Source organism: Anabas testudineus, chromosome 13 (assembly GCF_900324465.2).
Source record: "Anabas testudineus chromosome 13, fAnaTes1.2, whole genome shotgun sequence".
Taxonomy (NCBI): domain Eukaryota; kingdom Metazoa; phylum Chordata; class Actinopteri; order Anabantiformes; family Anabantidae; genus Anabas; species Anabas testudineus.
Window position 1 is genome coordinate 3048655 of NC_046622.1, and position 19246 is coordinate 3067900.

The 19246-nt window shown below is 41.8% G+C and overlaps 1 protein-coding gene and 1 long non-coding RNA gene across 4 annotated transcripts in view; one reads left to right on the top strand and one right to left on the bottom strand.

The window, feature by feature from the left end:
• Positions 1-570: 570 nt before the first annotated feature.
• LOC113174199 (spectrin beta chain, non-erythrocytic 4) overlaps positions 571-19246 on the bottom strand; it is a 61959-nt gene continuing 43283 nt past the window's right edge. For 2 of the 3 annotated variants that reach the window (XM_026377995.1, XM_026377979.1), the window contains 18 exons: positions 17595-17858; positions 15340-15564; positions 15052-15141; positions 14591-14869; positions 14207-14337; positions 13570-13774; positions 13088-13333; positions 12579-12713; positions 11711-11955; positions 11113-11251; positions 10712-10796; positions 10371-10567; positions 9239-10272; positions 8998-9058; positions 8550-8806; positions 5906-6076; positions 5331-5373; positions 571-5230 (listed from right to left, as the gene is read on the bottom strand). In XM_026377995.1, coding sequence (XP_026233780.1) covers positions 4907-5230; positions 5331-5373; positions 5906-6076; positions 8550-8806; positions 8998-9058; positions 9239-10272; positions 10371-10567; positions 10712-10796; positions 11113-11251; positions 11711-11955; positions 12579-12713; positions 13088-13333; positions 13570-13774; positions 14207-14337; positions 14591-14869; positions 15052-15141; positions 15340-15564; positions 17595-17858 — 4131 coding nt within the window. In that variant the 3' untranslated portion in view covers positions 571-4906. The remainder of the gene's footprint in view (positions 5231-5330; positions 5374-5905; positions 6077-8549; positions 8807-8997; positions 9059-9238; positions 10273-10370; positions 10568-10711; positions 10797-11112; positions 11252-11710; positions 11956-12578; positions 12714-13087; positions 13334-13569; positions 13775-14206; positions 14338-14590; positions 14870-15051; positions 15142-15339; positions 15565-17594; positions 17859-19246) is intronic. The other variant, XM_026377986.1, reaches the window with a different exon arrangement.
• LOC113174219 lies at positions 6095-11220 on the top strand. Its single transcript, XR_003299893.1, has 3 exons — positions 6095-7619; positions 10411-10609; positions 11121-11220. It is a non-coding gene; the product is annotated as an uncharacterized LOC113174219 (long non-coding RNA).

Genomic DNA, 19246 nt, shown 5'->3' on the forward strand with positions numbered 1-19246 from the left:
TTACTTTGAAAGAATGGGTATCTTTATTTTTATGTAAACAGGTATTAAACTGGTACTATTACATACTCTAAACTGTACTTTAGGTACGCTGCAAGTACTCAGCAGATTAGTACTCTGTAGATCTGTTCCACATGTGCCTCAAAAATAAGGGTTTCAGGCCTTATGTTTTATACATGTGCCATTTAGTTAGCTGCAATAAAAAGCAAACTATGAGAAATACACACAAGCAAAACTAAAACTAAAAGGAGAAAATATTTATTGTGAACTAATTTCACATGTAAACTTTAAACAAACCTTCAAAGGAGAAACTATGGCCCATAAATAAATTGTAGTAAAGATGTGTTAGGTGGAACAAAACAGTAGCTGCATATGTGGAGCTTATTTTAACCACTTACTGCCAGGTGGTTATTCCACAATAACATCCTAATTTACTAGCTAACTAAAATCTACAAAACACACACAGACAGTCATTATGTTTCAATATCACAATTTGTATTCATCAGTTCAAAGAAACTGCTGTACAGCATTATAGACACAGTTGCTTCTGATCATTTTTACATTATTGGTTCATTTGTTCACCTTTTTCCATGGTGGAGGTGTGTGTCGCCTCATGTTTTACAGTGATTGTACAGTGGTGGGATGGGACTTCAACACATGCACAGCAGAACTGAAGACTTTGTCATTCATGCAACCTCTTTGTCCTGATGTGTGTGTGGAGGACGGTGGATCATGTTCAAACCCTGCTTTTGGTACAAATCAACAATCTCACTTCAACAAAGACTGAAAAATGTTAAAATGAACAAAGAACAGGTGCAGTCTTTTCCACTGTCACCATGGATAAACAAATCCTCGTGTGTTTTTACAGAAAATACTTCTGAGCGAACACATTTTGTACATCATCAGGTCGCTGTGGGCAGATATACAGAGAGACAGACAGATAGACAGTGGTGCTCAGGGAGAAAATGATGGCAGCAAAACGTTTAGTATTCACATTAGGAAATAACTGTTTGAATCTGCTTGGAGAACAAAAGGTTGTTTTTGCAGAAGAGTGAAGTGAAAGTCGATGCCAGAAGTGAGAATAAGACATATAATTTGCTAAGACTACTGAACAGTGAGGGTTATTTACAGTAGACCTGTGGACAAATATGATAATCAAAGATGGCTGCAAATAAGGAAACATGCGTTTCCATTGAATTAAATGTAGCTGCACATATTAGTTGTTCATGAATAAGGCAGAAATTCTCATAAATGTTAAAACCATATAAACTAATTACAATAATCCTTAATTAAAAATGTAAGTACACAGGATAACTCTGAAAAAGAAGAGATAAGTGGAGCATTTATAGATATGAAGCCTCCAATAAAGAGACGTCCCATTAAGGAGCAGTTACCAGCTCTGATTGTAAAACACGTAATAAAGGGTTCATTTTAAAAAGAAACATTATACTCGCTGTCGTCTGAGCCCTATTTAAAGTCTCTCTGTAGATTTTCCTGTTGCTATATTTTCCAGGCAGTGGACTAGAATAAGGCTGTTTTCTGTCTGGACACCGGCACAAGCAGCCGTCACAGCAAAACACTGAATGTAGAACGTGAAAGTGGATTTCTTAAAAAAACATTTAGTCTACGACCAAACTATTATCTTAGTGTCCTTGTTTTCAATTAATGTGGTTATTTAATCAATAAAATAATATGATCAGACAACTATGATGAACAACTTATTAATGTTGAGAGAAAAAGCAGAAAGTCTTCACGTTTTCTTTTTCTTTGTCCTGTTTAAGGTTCATTTTGGGGAGTTTTTACAAAACAAAACGTGAGTTGCAGATTATTTTATCTCCGCTCAAACATGACCTTCCTGAAAATAAAACGTTCTCCTAATTAGCGTGATAACGTTTGTGGATGTGACGTTGCTGCAGGATCCCCGGCACCACCGCCCATCAGGCCTCAGCTCTGCACCAGGCCAGCGTCCCTGGTGCAAAGGAAAAGTTGCATAAAGTCTTAGATCATCAACATTAACAACAGAAACTCCTGAACACACATAAATTCCTATTACTGCATATGACTGAGTGGTTTTGGTGTCTTATGTTGGTGGCTGCAGGAAAATCTGCACCAGTGTTTCCTTCTGCTGAAGTGAGAATAAAGATTTAATTCTAAAACTAAAAAATAGACATTTTAGATTTCGATGATCCAAGCTGAAACAGCTTCAACAACAGAGTTCACTCACTCATCTCCAGTGAGAAAAGAAAACGCTGACTATAAATACATTAATGATAAACCAAAAGGTATTTTATTCATCAATTCTTCTCGACAGACTGAGGCGGATGTGAACAGAACAGCACAGACACACACAGACAGGCAAGAACCAATCTTTGACTCATGTCGCCATGTTCACTGATAGTTTCTGTCGTCAGCGGTGTAAAAATGGTTCGAAGTACGTGTGATCTGTTAGCTGTACCTGCACGTTCTGTCCCGTGTGTGTCAGTCTACGATACTTAGATTCATAACCCAACAGCAGACGACTGAACTGAGTCACCCAACACACAGACGTTTGTTCTCATTCACCTCTTTTAACCCTGACTTTGTTTGTTGTGTCCAACATGCATGGAAATGTTGCATTGATCTGGCATTCACACCTAATTCGGATGCATAAAGTGTTGTGAAATAAAAAGTTGCAAAGATGATGATGAACACAAACTGAACCAACAGGTCAACGGAGAGTTTAACGTCCTGACGCGAATGAAATAAAACCAGAAACAACAGGAACACAGAGACAATAATAGTGAATTTGATATAGAAATAAGAAATCTAAGGTGGAAATGACCTGTTCAGGTGTGAAGATTAAACCTTTAAAGTCCAACTGAACACACATTTTATCGTTTCTGTCCACTTTAACCAAACTTACATAGAAGAAGGCGTCATCATGACACTAAAAATATAAAATCCTTCCTTGATGCTTTCTCTGAGGACATGATGTGTGTGTTGTAGCAGATGTTTGAGATGCTGTGTGAGTTTAGTTGGAATTCAGCTGAAAGAATCAAACGCGTTTACCAGTTAATTAGACTTTAACCTTTCTCATTTTCTCTTTGTTTCCCTGTCGTTTCTGGCTTTGCGGTCTACAGGGTAGGGCAGCAAAGACGAGTGATTTCTCTCCAACATGCAATCTCACAGCTAAGAGACGGTTTTACCCATTTCTTTTCTAAGTATTAGGTCAGTGTGATTTCCTCACTCTAACCTGTGTCACTATTCACATATTCACCCATTTATTCTGTCGTTCATGACGCTTTCACTCTACACAGATGAGATGTTGACCCAGACAGTCGGATGACCTTTTACACCTGCTATAAATCTATACGTGTGAGTGTGTGTGTGTGTGTGAGTGTGTGTGTTTGTTGTAGATCGGACGTGTCTGGAAGACTGAGGTGATGTCTGAGAGGGACAAACACACTGACACGTGAAGCACACGGTAAGCACAAACCAACATAAATAACCTGAGAGCTATGGAGACCCTGGGAGCGGAGAGCAGCACACACACACACACACACACACACACAGAAACTACATATTTTAAATTCTGTATAAAAACTGATTCGTGTGAATAAACCAAAGAGCATTTTCAACTAGATGTTTGATGTTATAAAAGAATAAAAGAGCAGACGGGGTCTGTCTTCAGCCCGAGGGCCTCATTCGTTTAAAAACTTGTGATCTGCAAATGTTGTGCTTATAACAAAAGCCAAACATGATTGATTGTGATTCGTTAAACTGATCTTGATGCTAAATTCAGACGTTAACAACAAATTTAACCACTTTTGTTAAAAAATATCAAAACATACAGTTTTGAATATCAGATGAAAAATATTTTATTTTATTGAATGAGGCCCCTGGGAACCAAAGTCCACCATCAGTTTCTGTCAACTCTGATGAATTTCTGACCACTGATCTAATAACTATACATCTGTCTTTAATATTTTTTATAAATTAGACAAGTAGCTGCAGTGACTGAGTCTTAATGTCAGTGGTTAAAACAGTGAGACTTGTCTGTCCTGCAGAAATCTTCATGAGAAATTCTTTAATCCTAAATAAGTTCTACATGAACTAAAGGAAGCTGCTCTGTTTGTGCTTCCTGGGCTGATTCTGATGTTTGTGAGAGGCTGCAATCTTTCCTAATGTGGTGACTGAATGAATTTCTGAGCAACAATTAAAAATGTGTAGTTTCTTCTTGTTGTAAATCATCAGTTTCCACCTCCTGGATTCAGGACAGCAGCTGTTTATTCACCCGTGGTGAGTTTGGATGGACGTGGTGTCAGTGGTGTTTGGTATCAAAATAAAACCTGTTTCAGGTCCACAGTTTTTTATGGCCAGACGGGATAAAGAGTTAACAGAAAAGACATTTTGGCATAATTTTCTTCTTTTTCGATTTCTGAGGAGTAATAAGACAGAGTGTAGGATGTCTTGACTTACAGACAGATAAATACAGTAGATAAGACAGACAGACAAGAAATACATACAGATACAGCTCATCTCATAGAAAAAACGAACATGAACAGTATGAGCTACATTTTATCACACTACCAGCAACCAGCCAGCTGCTCGGGGTCCAGCAGCATTGAACTCCACCCTCCGCAGTTCTCTGCAGCAGCCACCGGGGGCTTCAGTGGCCCTGTGTGTTCTCACAGAGACACAGAAGAGAGACAGAAAGAGAGAGAGAAAGACGTCTCCTGCTCCAAATCCGTCCAGCCCGTCCTATGAGTGAGCCTGAGTCCTGTGTGTCACTTTTCATCCAAACACAACCTCTCTGTTGACGGTGTTGGAGGCGGAGAGATGGAGGAGGGCGTTCACTACCAGTCTCAAGCCCCACCTCTCATCCAGAGTTCATGAGCTTCAATCCATTGACACCAAGCTGTCATCAGGATCACTTTTTCTTACTGGACTTTTCAGTACGCTTCCCGTCTGTCTTCCCGCCCCGATCCGACCTCTCCGACCTCTCACCTCTCTCTCTTTCCTTCTCCTTCTCTCTCTCTTTCTCTTTCTCCTTTTCTTTTTCTGCTCGTTCGAGCTTCTCGGCTCGGTCTATGCGCTCGCCGCCTCGCTCTGACCTGTTGTCCACCTTGCTGCCGTCGCGGCGCGTGCCCTCGTCGGTGGATGAGGTAGTTGGTTGGGGCTGACCCCATTTGGCAATCTCCTCGTGTTCCGAAATACTGGTGGTGATGTTGGTCACCCACGCTTTGAGGTCCTCCTGGGAGGAAGAAGAGGCACAGAGAGCGTCAGCTGTGTTGCACTGGAATAAATCCACTGTTAGAACTATTTAGAGAAGTGAAAAGGAACAAATGTCTCACCTCATCTTTTGCATGAAACAAAAACTCGCTGCCATCCTTCGTTCTGCAACGAGAGGAGAGAAGAGTCAGAAACAGTGTGGTGTGGTTTAGTATTTGCAGTTAATTAAAGACAACTGGAAACAGATTTGAAAACAACTGGATCATCATTTCCAATTATGCAACTCAACACCTCAGCACCTTTCATTATTGTCTCTCTCCTTGGTGAAAGCCACAGCGGTGGTCATCAGATTAATTGGGCCAATTACTTCTTATTGCTCGTCATCAGTTAGTGACATAGCAAACTAATTAACAGGCTACAACATCTACTCAATCATGCTCAATCTTCTACAATCTTCTCAATCAAATTACACCCTGGGATCTTTAAAATTTTTATTTTACCTGCTCTGAAATTGCAAATTTCCTGATCATGTAGAAGAGATTCAAATTGTCATACATACAAATAGTTCCTTAAACCACTAGATTCAAATCAGCCAACAGAAATGTTTTAACTAAGATGCTGATAAAGTAAAATAGTATTTTGTTCAAGTATTCCTCAGGGAGCAAAAACAAAACAAGAGTATGTAAATAGTTCCTACTTCAGTGTGAAGACGTTCTTCTTCTTCTTGTAGCCGTTGGTGATGTCGCAGTGGCAGTGGGAGAGGCTGAGCAGCGGCTCGTTGTTGTAGGACGTGGTGGTGTTCTTGGCGTCCTTGTAGAAACCCAACTCCCCTTTGTTCAGCACGCAGTACAGGTTGACCCATGACCTGCTGTGGTGTGGGAAGGCGGGAATGGGCAGGAAGGAAGGGAGAGAGGAGAAGGAGGGGAGGAGTGGAGGGAAGGTGGTGGTGGGGGGAAGAGACGGGAGGAGTCAGGTAGAGCTGCAGAATCATTCTCGCTAAGCTAACACCTCACTCACCTGGCCAGAGCAGACAGGTAGGTAGGCGGGATGGACCGGCACCAAGAAGTGAGGAGGAAACACACTGCTGAACAAACACAGACGAACGCACAAACAGACGGAAGGAAGGACGAACGCAGAAGGTGGGGATGGAGGGGTGCGCAGGGAGGCTACGTACAGTTTGTGTCTGTGAGGGTTAAACATGACTTACCTTGGAAGAGACGAGAGGAGCAGCCAGCAGCACCGAGGAGAAGAGGAGGGAAAAAAGGAGAGAGGAGAGTTTGGTTAAATGGATTTTGGCAATAATACGACTCAAAGCAGCCTCGTGCTTCTTTTTCCACTGGGAACGTGTTTACATGCACACGGCATTCCAGTTAAGAGCTTATATCCAAATGTAGGTATTATTCAGACCAAGCTGTGTGTGCAGCTCAATATCCTGACTTCAGATATTTCTGTGAACAATGAAACAGAACAGAAAACCAATAGTGGAAATGATCTGTCATGTTTGTGTTTATGGGAAGAGAAAGCAACGTAAACAATTCTGATTATAAGATATTTAAGATGCTTTTGTCAGCAATGTTCACATAAAATGACTCAAAATGATTATTTTTAAGGGTGGAGTGGAGTCTCCTCCATATTAATACTCCCCTGACATCCGAAATGTGATACAATATCGTGAAAATATGGTTATTATTATCATTATTATTATTATATGATATTACTCTGTAATCTGTGTTTGAAAAGGCCCCAACCCACAAAAAAATGAATGTGAAACTTTCATACTTGGTTATCCTGAATAATACGAAAATATTAATGTGCATAAAAAACATACTCTCATCATGTATCTGTGTATCAGAGACAGGGTGAATCTCAATGCTGCCTCACAGATAAACCTGTTTTTCTCAGTATTAACTGGAGGAAAAAGCCTGAAAGTGTGACCTGCAGATCTTCTCTTCCAGTCAAACACAGATCAAAAAGAGAGCACACGAGCAGCTGTTTGAATATTCACACTTGTAAGATTTAAGCCATTCAGGGTTACGCTTTACCTTGCCATGTACATAACAGGGCATGTACATAGGAGACATTCATCCATTGCCTTGAGCAGACTCATCCTCAGCAGGAAGATGAGCTTTTAGCTGTGTGTGGTCAGCCCAGCCACTAGAGGGCAGCGCAGGGAGACACTTTGCCATGTGTGCGTCTCTCTGGTGGAAGCAGGGTGGTCATCTGACGAGGCCAGGAAATGTGTATGTGTGCAAACTAAGCGAGTTGTCGCCATCAATACTGTAGCTTCATCAACCTTTACTCCCACAGCATTCATCAGCCAGCCTGCCAGCCTCTTCTGCTGTGATTTACTCTGTGGGCTCACGTTGGATCAGGAGGCACCGTAAGCATCATGCATTAGGATTTTAGAAAAGGTTAGAATTCTGCAAGCTGCTCTTTTAATTCATGTCCCTGTTGTCAGATGGCATACATCAAATACTAAAAAGCTACAGCCTAAGATGACACTAATTAATGTAGTTGTTCTTCACCCACTGCCAAGCATAAAACATAATAATGATAATAAATAATAATAATAATATTTATAAGTGCCAACGAGTGTCACACAGCAATTATTGTCCATTTTAAAACTTTCTATACAATACAAATGATTCCTTTAAGTTCTTCTTTGCAGGATATAAAATAAGTTACAAAAAGATCAAATGTCTGCAAACTGCACATAGATAAACATACAGTTTATGTATGTATGATATAGAAACATAAAGTCATGTCTGCTGAGAAAATCTAAGGCAGAGCTGAAGAACCATGTCGTGATCTGAGCTGTTGTCAGTCATGCACCAGCGGAGTGTGTTAGCTTGATGGTTCAGCATGCTTCAGTCATGCCCCTGTCATCATTTTTATATCAGTAAAGGGAGGGGGCAGTGATGGCATAAGAAACGAACAGCAGGTACAACAACATGAGCATTCAAACAATATTTGACTCATGTATTTTGGCAGTTTATTTAATCCCAATAGACATAAATTAGAAATAATCTAAAGTACCAAATCCAACTGTGACCATTAAATCCAAGCGCTGTTCCTCTAATAGCTAATGCTATCACTGTGAAATTTTGTGGAGAAGAAACTGTCATACTAGACATAGAGCTGGACCTATACCTCTCCTTGAGGAAAACCAAATGGGTTTTGACTCTAACTATCCAGAAGATTTGAGAAATACCTCTGGACTCGTCCGTATTTAATAGATGGGGGGGTCTGACACTCATGACACCAATGCCTGTCCTCCCCCTCTATGACTCGTATCAGCTACGCTACATCTCATGATCATTATTAGGACACTGAACACCCACCTATTGGTGCTCTTCTTCAGACTCTCGATGTCCAGCTTGCGGAAAAGGAAGCCCTCGTGGTGTGTGGTGTGTGTAGGTGGCTGGGGCACTGCCGGACTGCTCTGAGCCGGAGCAGACCTGGACCGCCGCGTTGTCTCTCCTGGCTCTTTGGGTCGCGGTCGGCGGCGTGGTTTGGGTCTGTCCCTAGCTCGAGGGCGGTCGGGACGGGAAGACTTCTCTGGTAAACCGTTAGGAAGGCGAGGCACCTCACCACGGGCCTGAGGGTGGAAGAGGGATGGATTTGGTATGGATTTGAAGTGTGTTCTCGATGTGATTCAGGTAAAAGCAAATAGCATCATCAAGATCTATGTTAACCAAATTATTCTTCATACTCTGGAAGACGACATCGGCTCTTAAGGTGAAAAGCTTTGAGGGATTGTTTGAATCAAATGTTAAACAAAGAACACACCTGCGCTGCTTCTCTTTCTTGCAGCTGCTCTACAATTTCGGCCATGGTGGATCTCTTTTCTCTGTGAAAGAATATAATAATGAAGAACTTGTTACTGTGATGTCCAAGCTCTGTGACATTTTATTACAACTGATTAAAACTCATCTCTTATGTTAAGCTGCTGATAATAACGGCGTCCAGGAATCTCCACAATCACTAAATATCAACTCGCACTGCAACATAACAGACACCACAGTCTCACCCTCCTCCTGATCGTCTGTCTGAGTGCTCCTTCCCGGTGTCGTGCTCACTGGATTCCTGTCTCTCCAGCCGGTGTCGGTCCCTCTCTCTTCGCCGGCCCTCATGGCCCCCGTGGCCCTCCTGTTCGCTGGACGTTTGTCTCTCCAGTGTCCGTCTCTCCCGCCTCTCTGCTTGTTCCCTCCACACCTCCTGAGGCAGCTCGTCCCTGCGTGCTTGGATCAGCTGCTCACTGGACAGTTGCCGTTCTATCCTGTGGTCCCTGTGGTATGTGTGTGTCTGGACCTGGGGTTCAGCGTGGCCCAACGGGTCAGTCCTGGACCCCCGGGGCCCTCTGGTGGGCTCGCTGTGCAGCCGCTCCCGGCTCGGCTCTTGGAACACCACCTCGGCCATCACTGCTACCTCTGGTTTTTCTGTCCCTATCTCTCCCATCATCATTTCTCTCTCCCTCCCCCTCTCCCTCGCTCTCTCCAGACGGCTAGCGACAAGAAGCGGCGTTACGGCATCATCCAGGTGTTTGATTTTCGGTTGCCGTAGATATGGGGATGATTTCACCTCCTGCTCCCGCGCTGCCTGCCCAGGCTGGAGGTGACTCATTGCCTTTGTCACCTGGTCTCTTGCGGCGCTGGTGCTTTCTCGCACCTGGTTGGCTGAGACTAACATAGCCGCTGTGGCAATGGATGCGATTGAGGAAGGTGCGGGCTGGCCTAGACCTGCAGCGACACCCACCACACCACTGTGCCGGGCCTCCAGAGTTTGGCGGTAGCTGGAGCCGTTCATCACAGGGGTGTAGTTTGCGACTGTTGAGCCCAGTCGACGAACAACAGAGGAAGGAGAAGGTGTAGGAGTAGCGGGCGAAGGCGATGGAGGGGTACTGGCTTCATTCTGTTCATAGATGGTCTGTCTCATAACGGGGGAGATTGGAAGGCGTGGGAGGTTGGAAGGACTGAGTGAGGCATCTTGGGGGTCTAAAAAGACTTTACGACCCAGCAGAGGTGTTGGGGGTAGTTTACTTTGCTCTGCTTTCAACTTTTCTACCTGCAGAAAGAAAAGAGCCAGATTTTAAATCAGAATGAATCTCTGATATCAAACTATTTACACATGCATGTATTTACACAATAATAATTAAATATTACTGTGGTGAGTCGTCTCAGCGAGCTGAATCTCTCCTCCCAGGTGGCGGCTGCTTTGCGGAAAGCTTCGTGTCGGCGAATAAGCTGCTCCACCTCGTCCACGCTGCCGCCCAGTTCATTGCTGCTGATGAACGGCTCCTGAGCTGTTAGCCACGCCTCCGCCACCACCGCCTCCTGGGCGAACTGATGAACCTCCAACACTGAGGGGAGAAGAAGAGAAGAAAAAACAACTTTCAAAAGCAGTTTGAGCTTTTTTTATTTCACATTCCTCATGCTTTATGTACTTCTGTGTTTCTGTACATCTGTTTATATTTATGAAAGCTTTAACGTGTGTGTACACTCACGTTGCTGCAGAACTTCCCAATGCTTGTCCCACTTCTCTGATAGCTCACGTTGCTTAGCAACCACCTTGTCCAGCTTCTCCTTGATCTGAAAATCAAAATCAGACCCAAAATTAGTGCTAGAAAAACAATATACAGGATATTTCCGGGCACTATTATTGTATATAATCTGACTATAGTGCTAATGTTTAGTTTTAGATTTTAGTTACGTGTATTTATTGTTCTATTTCTTATGTTGTTATGTTTTTGGTATTAATAGAGAATATATCAATCAATCCCAACATTTGTAATTAATTTTCTACACTGAGGGATTTTCAAAACCAAGAAAATAAATTTTTGCTGCAGCAACAATCTAATGTTTCCCTGTAAATTATTTAACTGAGGTCTATATCCTATTATCTCACCTCCTCAGCTGCGGGGTTTCTAGCAGCCAGCAGGGTCTTTCCCATCTCAATACACTCCAGGATGCTCTGGCTGCGAGCCTCCACTTCACTCTTCAGACTCTGGTGATAATTCATCAGCACTTCCACTGAGGACACGTCCCTGTAGGAGCACAAACCGATACTGTATAATTTACAGTGTCTTTCCATCATATACAGAGAAAACTGATGCACGGTAGAGGCTGTATATTGCACAGAGAAACCTCTAATCAAATCTTCAGAGGTAATTAGGGTTTCTAATGGAGTTGGAGTAAAAATGTTGCAGCACTGATTACTAGATTCTGTTCCAACAAGATGATTTGGTATAGATTTATATACAAAAAAGAAGCTTGGTTAGTTCTCCTTTGAGTAAGAATTTATTTTCTTCCTGGTAATATGATGCTGTATATGATTTCCTAATAACTGTCTGCATAATTCAACATAATTTCGAGCTTGAGGCTGATGCCAACTGAAACTAAAAAACCACAAACCAGCAAAATGTCAAATAATATTTAGGAACAAAGCACATTATTATGTTTTTCTTTTGTCCTTAGGTTGACACAGACTCCCGTGGTGAAGATACCTGGGCTTTTCTCCTGTTCCTATCTGACAGATGACCGAGTCCATCCACATGATCTGATCTCGGACCATGCTGAAGAACCTCAGCTTGTCTGTCTCTGTGGTGATCTGCACTCGACACTCCTCGCACGATGTCAGCAGCTCTTTCCAGCACTGCATCACTTTGTGCTCACGGCACGCAATGGTTTCGGCCTTCTCGCCAGCGTACACCGTCCTCAGCTGAGCTGCACTCTCCTGCAGCTGACGCACCTGTAAGAGGGGGAGGAGCAGATTTTTCTGAAATAAGCTAAACTAAAGAAGAAAGAAACAGAAAATAAAAAATGGAAAGAGTTTTTGTTTTTTCCAAATGACGCACAAAACACAGCTGCTCTGACAGCTGTGTTTTGTCAGAGCCAAATGGTACGAACTGTGTCACTGAAGTTGACACAGAGCAGCTGTGATTTTGCAAAATTATTCACTAAAGAAAACTACTGTTTTTGTTCTGCAGGTGCATGATAGAGCCTAGATAAAGCAAAACAATGCAAAGTAAGAAGGTAGTGCTGTTACAAAGATTTATATTCAGACTATTGAAAAAAAACAAACTTTACTGTGGATCTACTGTATATTCAACTGAATTTACTGTTTTATTAAGCACACGTTCCTACAATATCGTGAACCTGAGAAAGGGCATGTAAATGGGATTTTGGCGTGCATGAAGAGATATGAAAATATAAATAGTATTCATTATTGCTGTTTTACTGATTGAAAATGATCCCCTCTTCAGAGACTCTGCATGCTAAACAAACTTGGTAACTATATGTAAAGGAAAAACAAGTGATCATCACTCAGGGAGGTGTGATTCTTTTGTACAGGAGTCCTGAAGACATCTGTACCTGCGTGACCAGCAGCTGTATGTCCTGTTCGAAGCTGTGCAGGAGTCTCTGCAGGGTGCTGGTGTTGGCAGTGCTGCCCTGTCGAGCCCTAACCTCTGGCAGTCTTCGATGTTTGTCCTCAATCTGGGCTAAAACCTGAAACGTCAAGCAATGCCAACATATTTAGTTTTTATTATCATAGGAATTTACAGCAAACCTAAAAACTCACCATACAGTGAATACAAAAGTTCAGCTTACAATAAAATGACTTCCTGCTGGGCAAATAATGAATAATGGGTTTATTTTGTGTGACCTTGATGCATAATCAGCAGTCATTTACATTTTTGACCCTTTATAAGATTTTTCAATGTCCCCCCCATCACAAGAAAGCACTAAAACCTTAGATGCACAAAGAAAATGCATACTGACTTCAAATCAGACTGGTCCTTCTAAACATTTTTAGAACACTACATGATGTTGTATTTGTGTCTGTATCAATCCACCATAGTTTTATTCTTTCTGTACCTCACCTCTCTGGAGTCGGAGAAGAACTTGTGCAGCTGGTGTGAAGCAGCAAGCATCTGCGCCCGAGTCTCCATGAGCTCCAGCAGGTCTGCCCAGGCCTCATTGACCCCATCCTTCCATTCAGCAATGGTAGCAGCCTCTGAGTGGCCATAGTCAATGAGCTCGTCCACCATCTGGTTGACAGCCGTAACTCGTTCCTGCCCCACATTTCCCGTCTCTGATGCAAACTCTGTAAACTTCTCCTGCAAGACCTGACGATACAGTAGGTACAGCGGCAAGATAGGAAAGGAAATATAGAAACAACAGTACAAAAGATCAATAAATGACTAAATAAACATTCAAAATCAGAGGGGGACCTTATTTTACAGCAGTTTTATTATTATTAACTTGACTTGAACGGTACCAGTGTTTGGTTTCTATATGTGCCTTAGAAAAAGGTTCTTGAATCTATTATTCATCTAAAGACACCATCTGTCGACACACTTACTGTGACATGCTCAAAGTCTTGACCCAGTTCGGGCGAGCTGGCGACCACCTCCCTCTGAGCGATCCACTGCTCCAGCTCATCTACCTCCCTGTTGAGCTGGTACAGCCAGTACTGCTGCTCCAGACGACTCTTTCTCTCCTCCACCAGGTCCTTCAAAGACACGTACAGACGGTCGATCTGTGACTGACGCTTGCTGATCTGCTCACTGTTGAAGAAAGAGACAAAAGTGTGTCAGGTCAAGTAGAAACCAGCAGGCAGGACGGCAGCGATCAGATGTTCAAAAGTCACAGGAATGGTGCTTTACTTGAAACCACAACAGACGTTTAAATGGTCTAACTATCTATATAAAGCTTTCTGTGGCTAGAGTGCTGAGTGTGAGTAATATTAGCCTTTGTATATATCATCTTTATCATCATCTTTTATCTGTGGTGTTTTGTTAATAAATGCTTTGTTGTCTGTTGCTTCTGTTATACGTCAGTCAAGTCTCAAACATAACAGCTAAGATCAAATGAAAAGTCGTGGTTGAAATGCAGAAAATCAGGAGCTTTCCTGTAATTTATTTTTGACACAAGGTGTGTACATTTACATTTAGTTTTTTTGTTAGATGATGTGGGGATGTGTGTGTTTACATTCTCACCAGTCTGGATGTCCTATCTCCAGCAGTTGTCGACACTGCTGTGACAGCAGGCCGATGGTCTCAGCATAGTCCTCGATGGTCTGTTCAAGGACCAAGTGTTTCTTCAGCAGCTGCAGTGTGCTTGGCTCATCCTGGTGGGAGGAGGAAATGAGTTTCATTTTAAAAATAGTTCACACACACAGCATAAATGCTCAATCCTGCCTGTATGTAAAACTCTTTGTAAAGAGTTGAAGCTAAAATTTACATAAAAACTTCTAAGGGCTCAAATTTTATAAAGCTGATTCCCTATTGACAGCCGACTACAAACAGTGATTTTAAAATAAACAAATGTATTACATGTTTTTTATCCAAATGTCAGCATAACTCAGACAAATGCACATTCACCTTTCCCTTCTCCTCATTCATCATGTGCAGCTCCTGCTCACTCAGCCAGGCCTCCACCTCGGCCGTGTCGAAGAAGTACTGCTGGGCCTGGTACATGGCGTCCAGCACCAGCTGCCTCCTCTCTGTCTCAGTCCAGAGCAGAGCCCACAGCTGGGCCAGCTGGTCTTGGCCTGCCCTGACACAGTCAGCCTCAGGGCTGCGTATGGAAGCAATGACCGCCGCCCTCTCCAGGACATCCTCAATCCTGCTCCTGTGGCCCTGCAGCTCCCTCTGAAGGGTCTGGAGAAGTGTTACAGTTTAAAAATGTTCTATGTTGTTTAAAACAATGATGTAGAGTTTCAGTACAGCATAAGGTCTGTGAGAAGGTTAAGTTGGGATTTCAGTTTGTATTTTTTTATGTTTATCTGTCACAGGAAGATCACAGTTACATGCTGTAGTTAGACTCGTTCTGTTATTCTTACCTGATTCTTCTTCATGAGCTGCTGAACAGCCTGCAATGTGGATCCGTGCTCCTGGCATGTGGCCATTGGGAGGCGCTCCTGGACCCACAACTACAACCCCAAGAGTACAACACATACATTGAACAGGTATAATCTTACCAGTATGTGATCATATATTTGTACAGTCTTCAAAGACAAAATAAAAACATGACAACTTATTGTGAAAATAAAGTGTCCAGAAATCCATTAAGTGTTCAGACTGTAACCCTGAGAGCTCCACTGTAGTGAACATGAACGGCTTTCACTCACAATCTCGTCCTCCAGGTCTCTTCCAACTTGGTGGACTTCTTTAGACGCCAGCAGGATGCGTCGCCTCTCCTTCAGCGGCTCGATCAGACGCACCATCCTAGCCTCTACGGCGGCCTGGCGCTCAGCGACTGTCTCCTTGACTTGTGTCTGCTGTGGAGTGAAGGCCGCCTGCACCTGGAGCTGCCCCACCTCCTTATACCACTCCTCCATCTGGGTCTCCATGGTCTGAGGGGAGTGGGAGGAAGAGGAGGATAGAGGAGAGTGGGCGTGGAGCAGAAGTTACCAAAGTGTAAAAAAGAGGATGTGTTGATAAGGAGGGAGGATGGAGGTAGGTCAGAGGAAGACAGAATAAATCAGGTGGAGGTGAACGATAAATATGTAGTCATGAGAGAGAAGATGAAAATATTAAATGAGTCAGATGAAAGGAATTACTTACGACTGAAACCAAAAACAGCTAAAATAAAAAGCTTTGTTTATACTGAACAGTTTGTGAACCACCCAAAAAGATGGAATGACACTGTCCCAGTAATGTTTAAATAGCTGCCTATCATATGACAGCATTTAAATAACAAGCTATGTGAGAGTGCAATAAGCCAATACAGCAAAAAAAAAAAAATGGAGACAGACATGTAGTGTAGTGTAGTAGGTTACTGTACCCCTTGCCAGGATGGATGCTGGATGTTTGGTTTGTAGTTAGGATGATGTGGGAAAGCAGTGCAAATGGCGGCCTGTTAAAGGAAGCTGTAAGCGGCATGCTGTGGGAGAGGAGAGTGAGAGATGTCTGGTGAAATGATGAAGTAATGAAAGGATGAATCTGTGTGTCAGCATGGCCCAGGCCTGCCTGCTGTTTGCTGTTATGAATCTGACTCCTTCAATCCGTCGCTGCTGGAGATCTAGAGAAGAGTTTCATCCCAACATTAAGTGTACATGTGTAAAAAGTAGCTTTTTACAACTTGTTTACTATAATAAAGTGAAAGCAAATTAATATTTATTTAGGAATATTAAATTGCTGACTGTGGAATTCAATCCTGCTGATTGGATGTTTCAGAAAGTTATCAATTTTTAATATAGTTGCTCATGTTTTTGCTGTAATGACTCTAAGACTTTCATCATGTGTCCTTTTGAGAGTTTCCATGTGATGGAAACACTCAAAAGGACAGATAAACTGTTTCTGTCCATCTCTGAATTCACTGGACTGCACTTGCTGTATATGGTACTTTCAATTTGAGAATCTGTGTCTTGATCTGTAGTGCTCAGTAACTTGTTTAAAAAATATAAATAAGAAAATAAAGATAGATTAAGATGCTGGTAGCTGTTTTTTAATCTTGGGATGAAACGCTCATGAAAGATTGCAGATTGCCAAGAATGCAGATGATATAATTCCAAAAAACATCAACACAAATTAAAAATTAATGTAATGCATGAAAACAAAGAGCTTGACTTTGCTGAAATGAGTTGAAAAGCTGAAAGGAACGCATTGCAGGCTGCTGTTAGTCTGCAAACAAGATGTTTGCTTAAAGATTAATGAGATGAATGTGTGATGATAATAATGTAAACTATGAGTCATTCTGACACAGTTTAACACATACAATAAGAAGCAGAGCTGCAGAAACATATTTAGGTTTAAATACACTTAGTTACTTCAGAAAGTATTTCTTCATTTTCAAAATAAACTTCCAACAGAGTAAAATGTATAAAAAGTGAAGTGGTTGAGTACAATGAGTCAGAAAATCACCAGCAACCAAGAACATGAAAAGAGGAGTCGTGTAATTGATAAATAGAAACCTGTCCAAATATAAATGTGTAATCCTAAGAAAACAAGACAACGAATGGCACAGGTGACCGCCAAAGTACAAGGAGATCTTACATTATAATTACAAAAAATAATAATAAATAAGGCATGATAATTAGTTATTTGTGATTTGAATTGAGTTTAGATTTTGAAAGCAGTTGAAGTTGTTGTTATTATTATTGCACAAGCATCTGTCTCTGAGCCCCAGTGGAAGCACTGCAGTGGGAAACCTACAACAAATTCACATTTACTGACATTAACTGCCATATTGATTGAAAATATGTGATGATGTTTAAGCATATTTGAGTATAACACCATCTCAACCACCAAATGTGCCTCCCCCCATTTTATGAATTTAATGAATCAAATGAAAAAGATGAAAAACTCTGATTGTCAATTGTCAATGTTTTCCTTAAGGAGACCAGAGGGGTTTACTTAATGCTTTTCAATCATACACTCATACCTGTAGTTTTTTGAGCTGCTTGTTGACACTGGTGAGGTCCTGTCCCTGGTCCACGTAGACCAGCTGACCCTCCAGTTGGCCCAGTCTCTGGTCCAAGCTTTCATAGCTCTGCACTAGCAGGTCGGCCTTGTTGGCCTCAAAGAGCTGGCGTGCTTTGGCCTGGGTGGTGCTCTCGAGATCCTGCCAGCACTCCCTGATCTCCTCCAGCTTCCTCCGGACCACCGGGCTGAGCTCTGGCTTCTCCTGGATCAGCTGTTGGCCCTCCTGGATGAACAGGTAAGATGTTTTCTTTTTTTTAGTAAATGTGTTGATGAAATCCAGACAATAATTAGTCAACAGCTGAACAAATGAAACACAATAAGATGTAGTTAAGCTATTAAACACAACCTGTTATGACAATAAGGCCATTAAGGAGATTAATTAACACCTTAACCAGTGAATGTTTCTACACAGCACCTCGGATGTATTAACATAAACCCTGAAATTTTAGTCATATATCAGTTTCATATAAATCACTTTTTCTCATCACTATGCAAATTTATTCCAAAAGATACTTAAAAATGTAATCAGATCATCTGCTCTAATAAAATGAGCTAATGAGATTCAGAGAAGAGGAATCAAGTTTCTCATTAAAATAATAATTTTTAAAATAACTGATGGTGAAAATAAACAGTAGTTGCTGCTGTACTGAAATGCAACATTAAAAGAAATTTGTGACCAGTGGAAGTGAAACATACAGGAGGCTTAACATCCATAGTCTGGATCATTTTTGCCTGTTTCATCACTTCCACAAATATTTGCTGGATCTTGTTGAGATGTTGGGATTAATTATGAGCAGACACTGTGGAGCCGGGTGAGAAAGTGTGTGTGTGTGTGTGTAAAGAGATTAAACCTCGGTATATTAAAATGCATCATAAATTATCTCACACTCCCCTCCCCCTTCTTTTTCTCTGTGTGCACTCGTTTTAATATTTCCCCCTTTCTGAACCCCCTTTTAAAGGCAGCACCATTCCTTATGTACACCTGCCCCCCTTCTGTTTCAGTTTGGCCTCCCCCACAGTGAAATCATTCCTCCATCCAATTGTAATTCGTCTAGTGCAGCCTGTGTGTTTCTTTGTGTTTGAGTTAAAGAGAGCGACTGAAAAAAAGAAGAAACAGAAAAAGAGAAAACAATGAAATATGGTCAAATATGGACTAATTCATATCAGATTCTCAACATTTGTCAAATAAAAACTAAATCTATTGTAAATCACATTTTTACAGGGAAATATACCAAAATACACATTAAAAAGGCTTCAAGAAGATTTGGCACGATCTCACCCCTACACTCTCCAGCCGCTCCAGAACAAATAGTGTATATTTTTATTATTTTATTTTATTTTTATGACTGGTAACCTGTTCTGACACTGAATTTTACACCATTTGGTGCTCAGCAGGCGATTATTTCAGACTGCGCCAAGACATCTCACCAAGACGATAAACTAACTATGAGCAGTGACTCTTCATCCACAGAGGTCAACAACCCGGCTGACTCACTCAGGTTTTGATAAAATCTACAGACACACAGAGCTGCCCAAAGACTGCAAACCAGATGGCACTGATGTAATAAGGTTTCCTGAGATTAATACATTAATATAACTGTGTTAATGTGA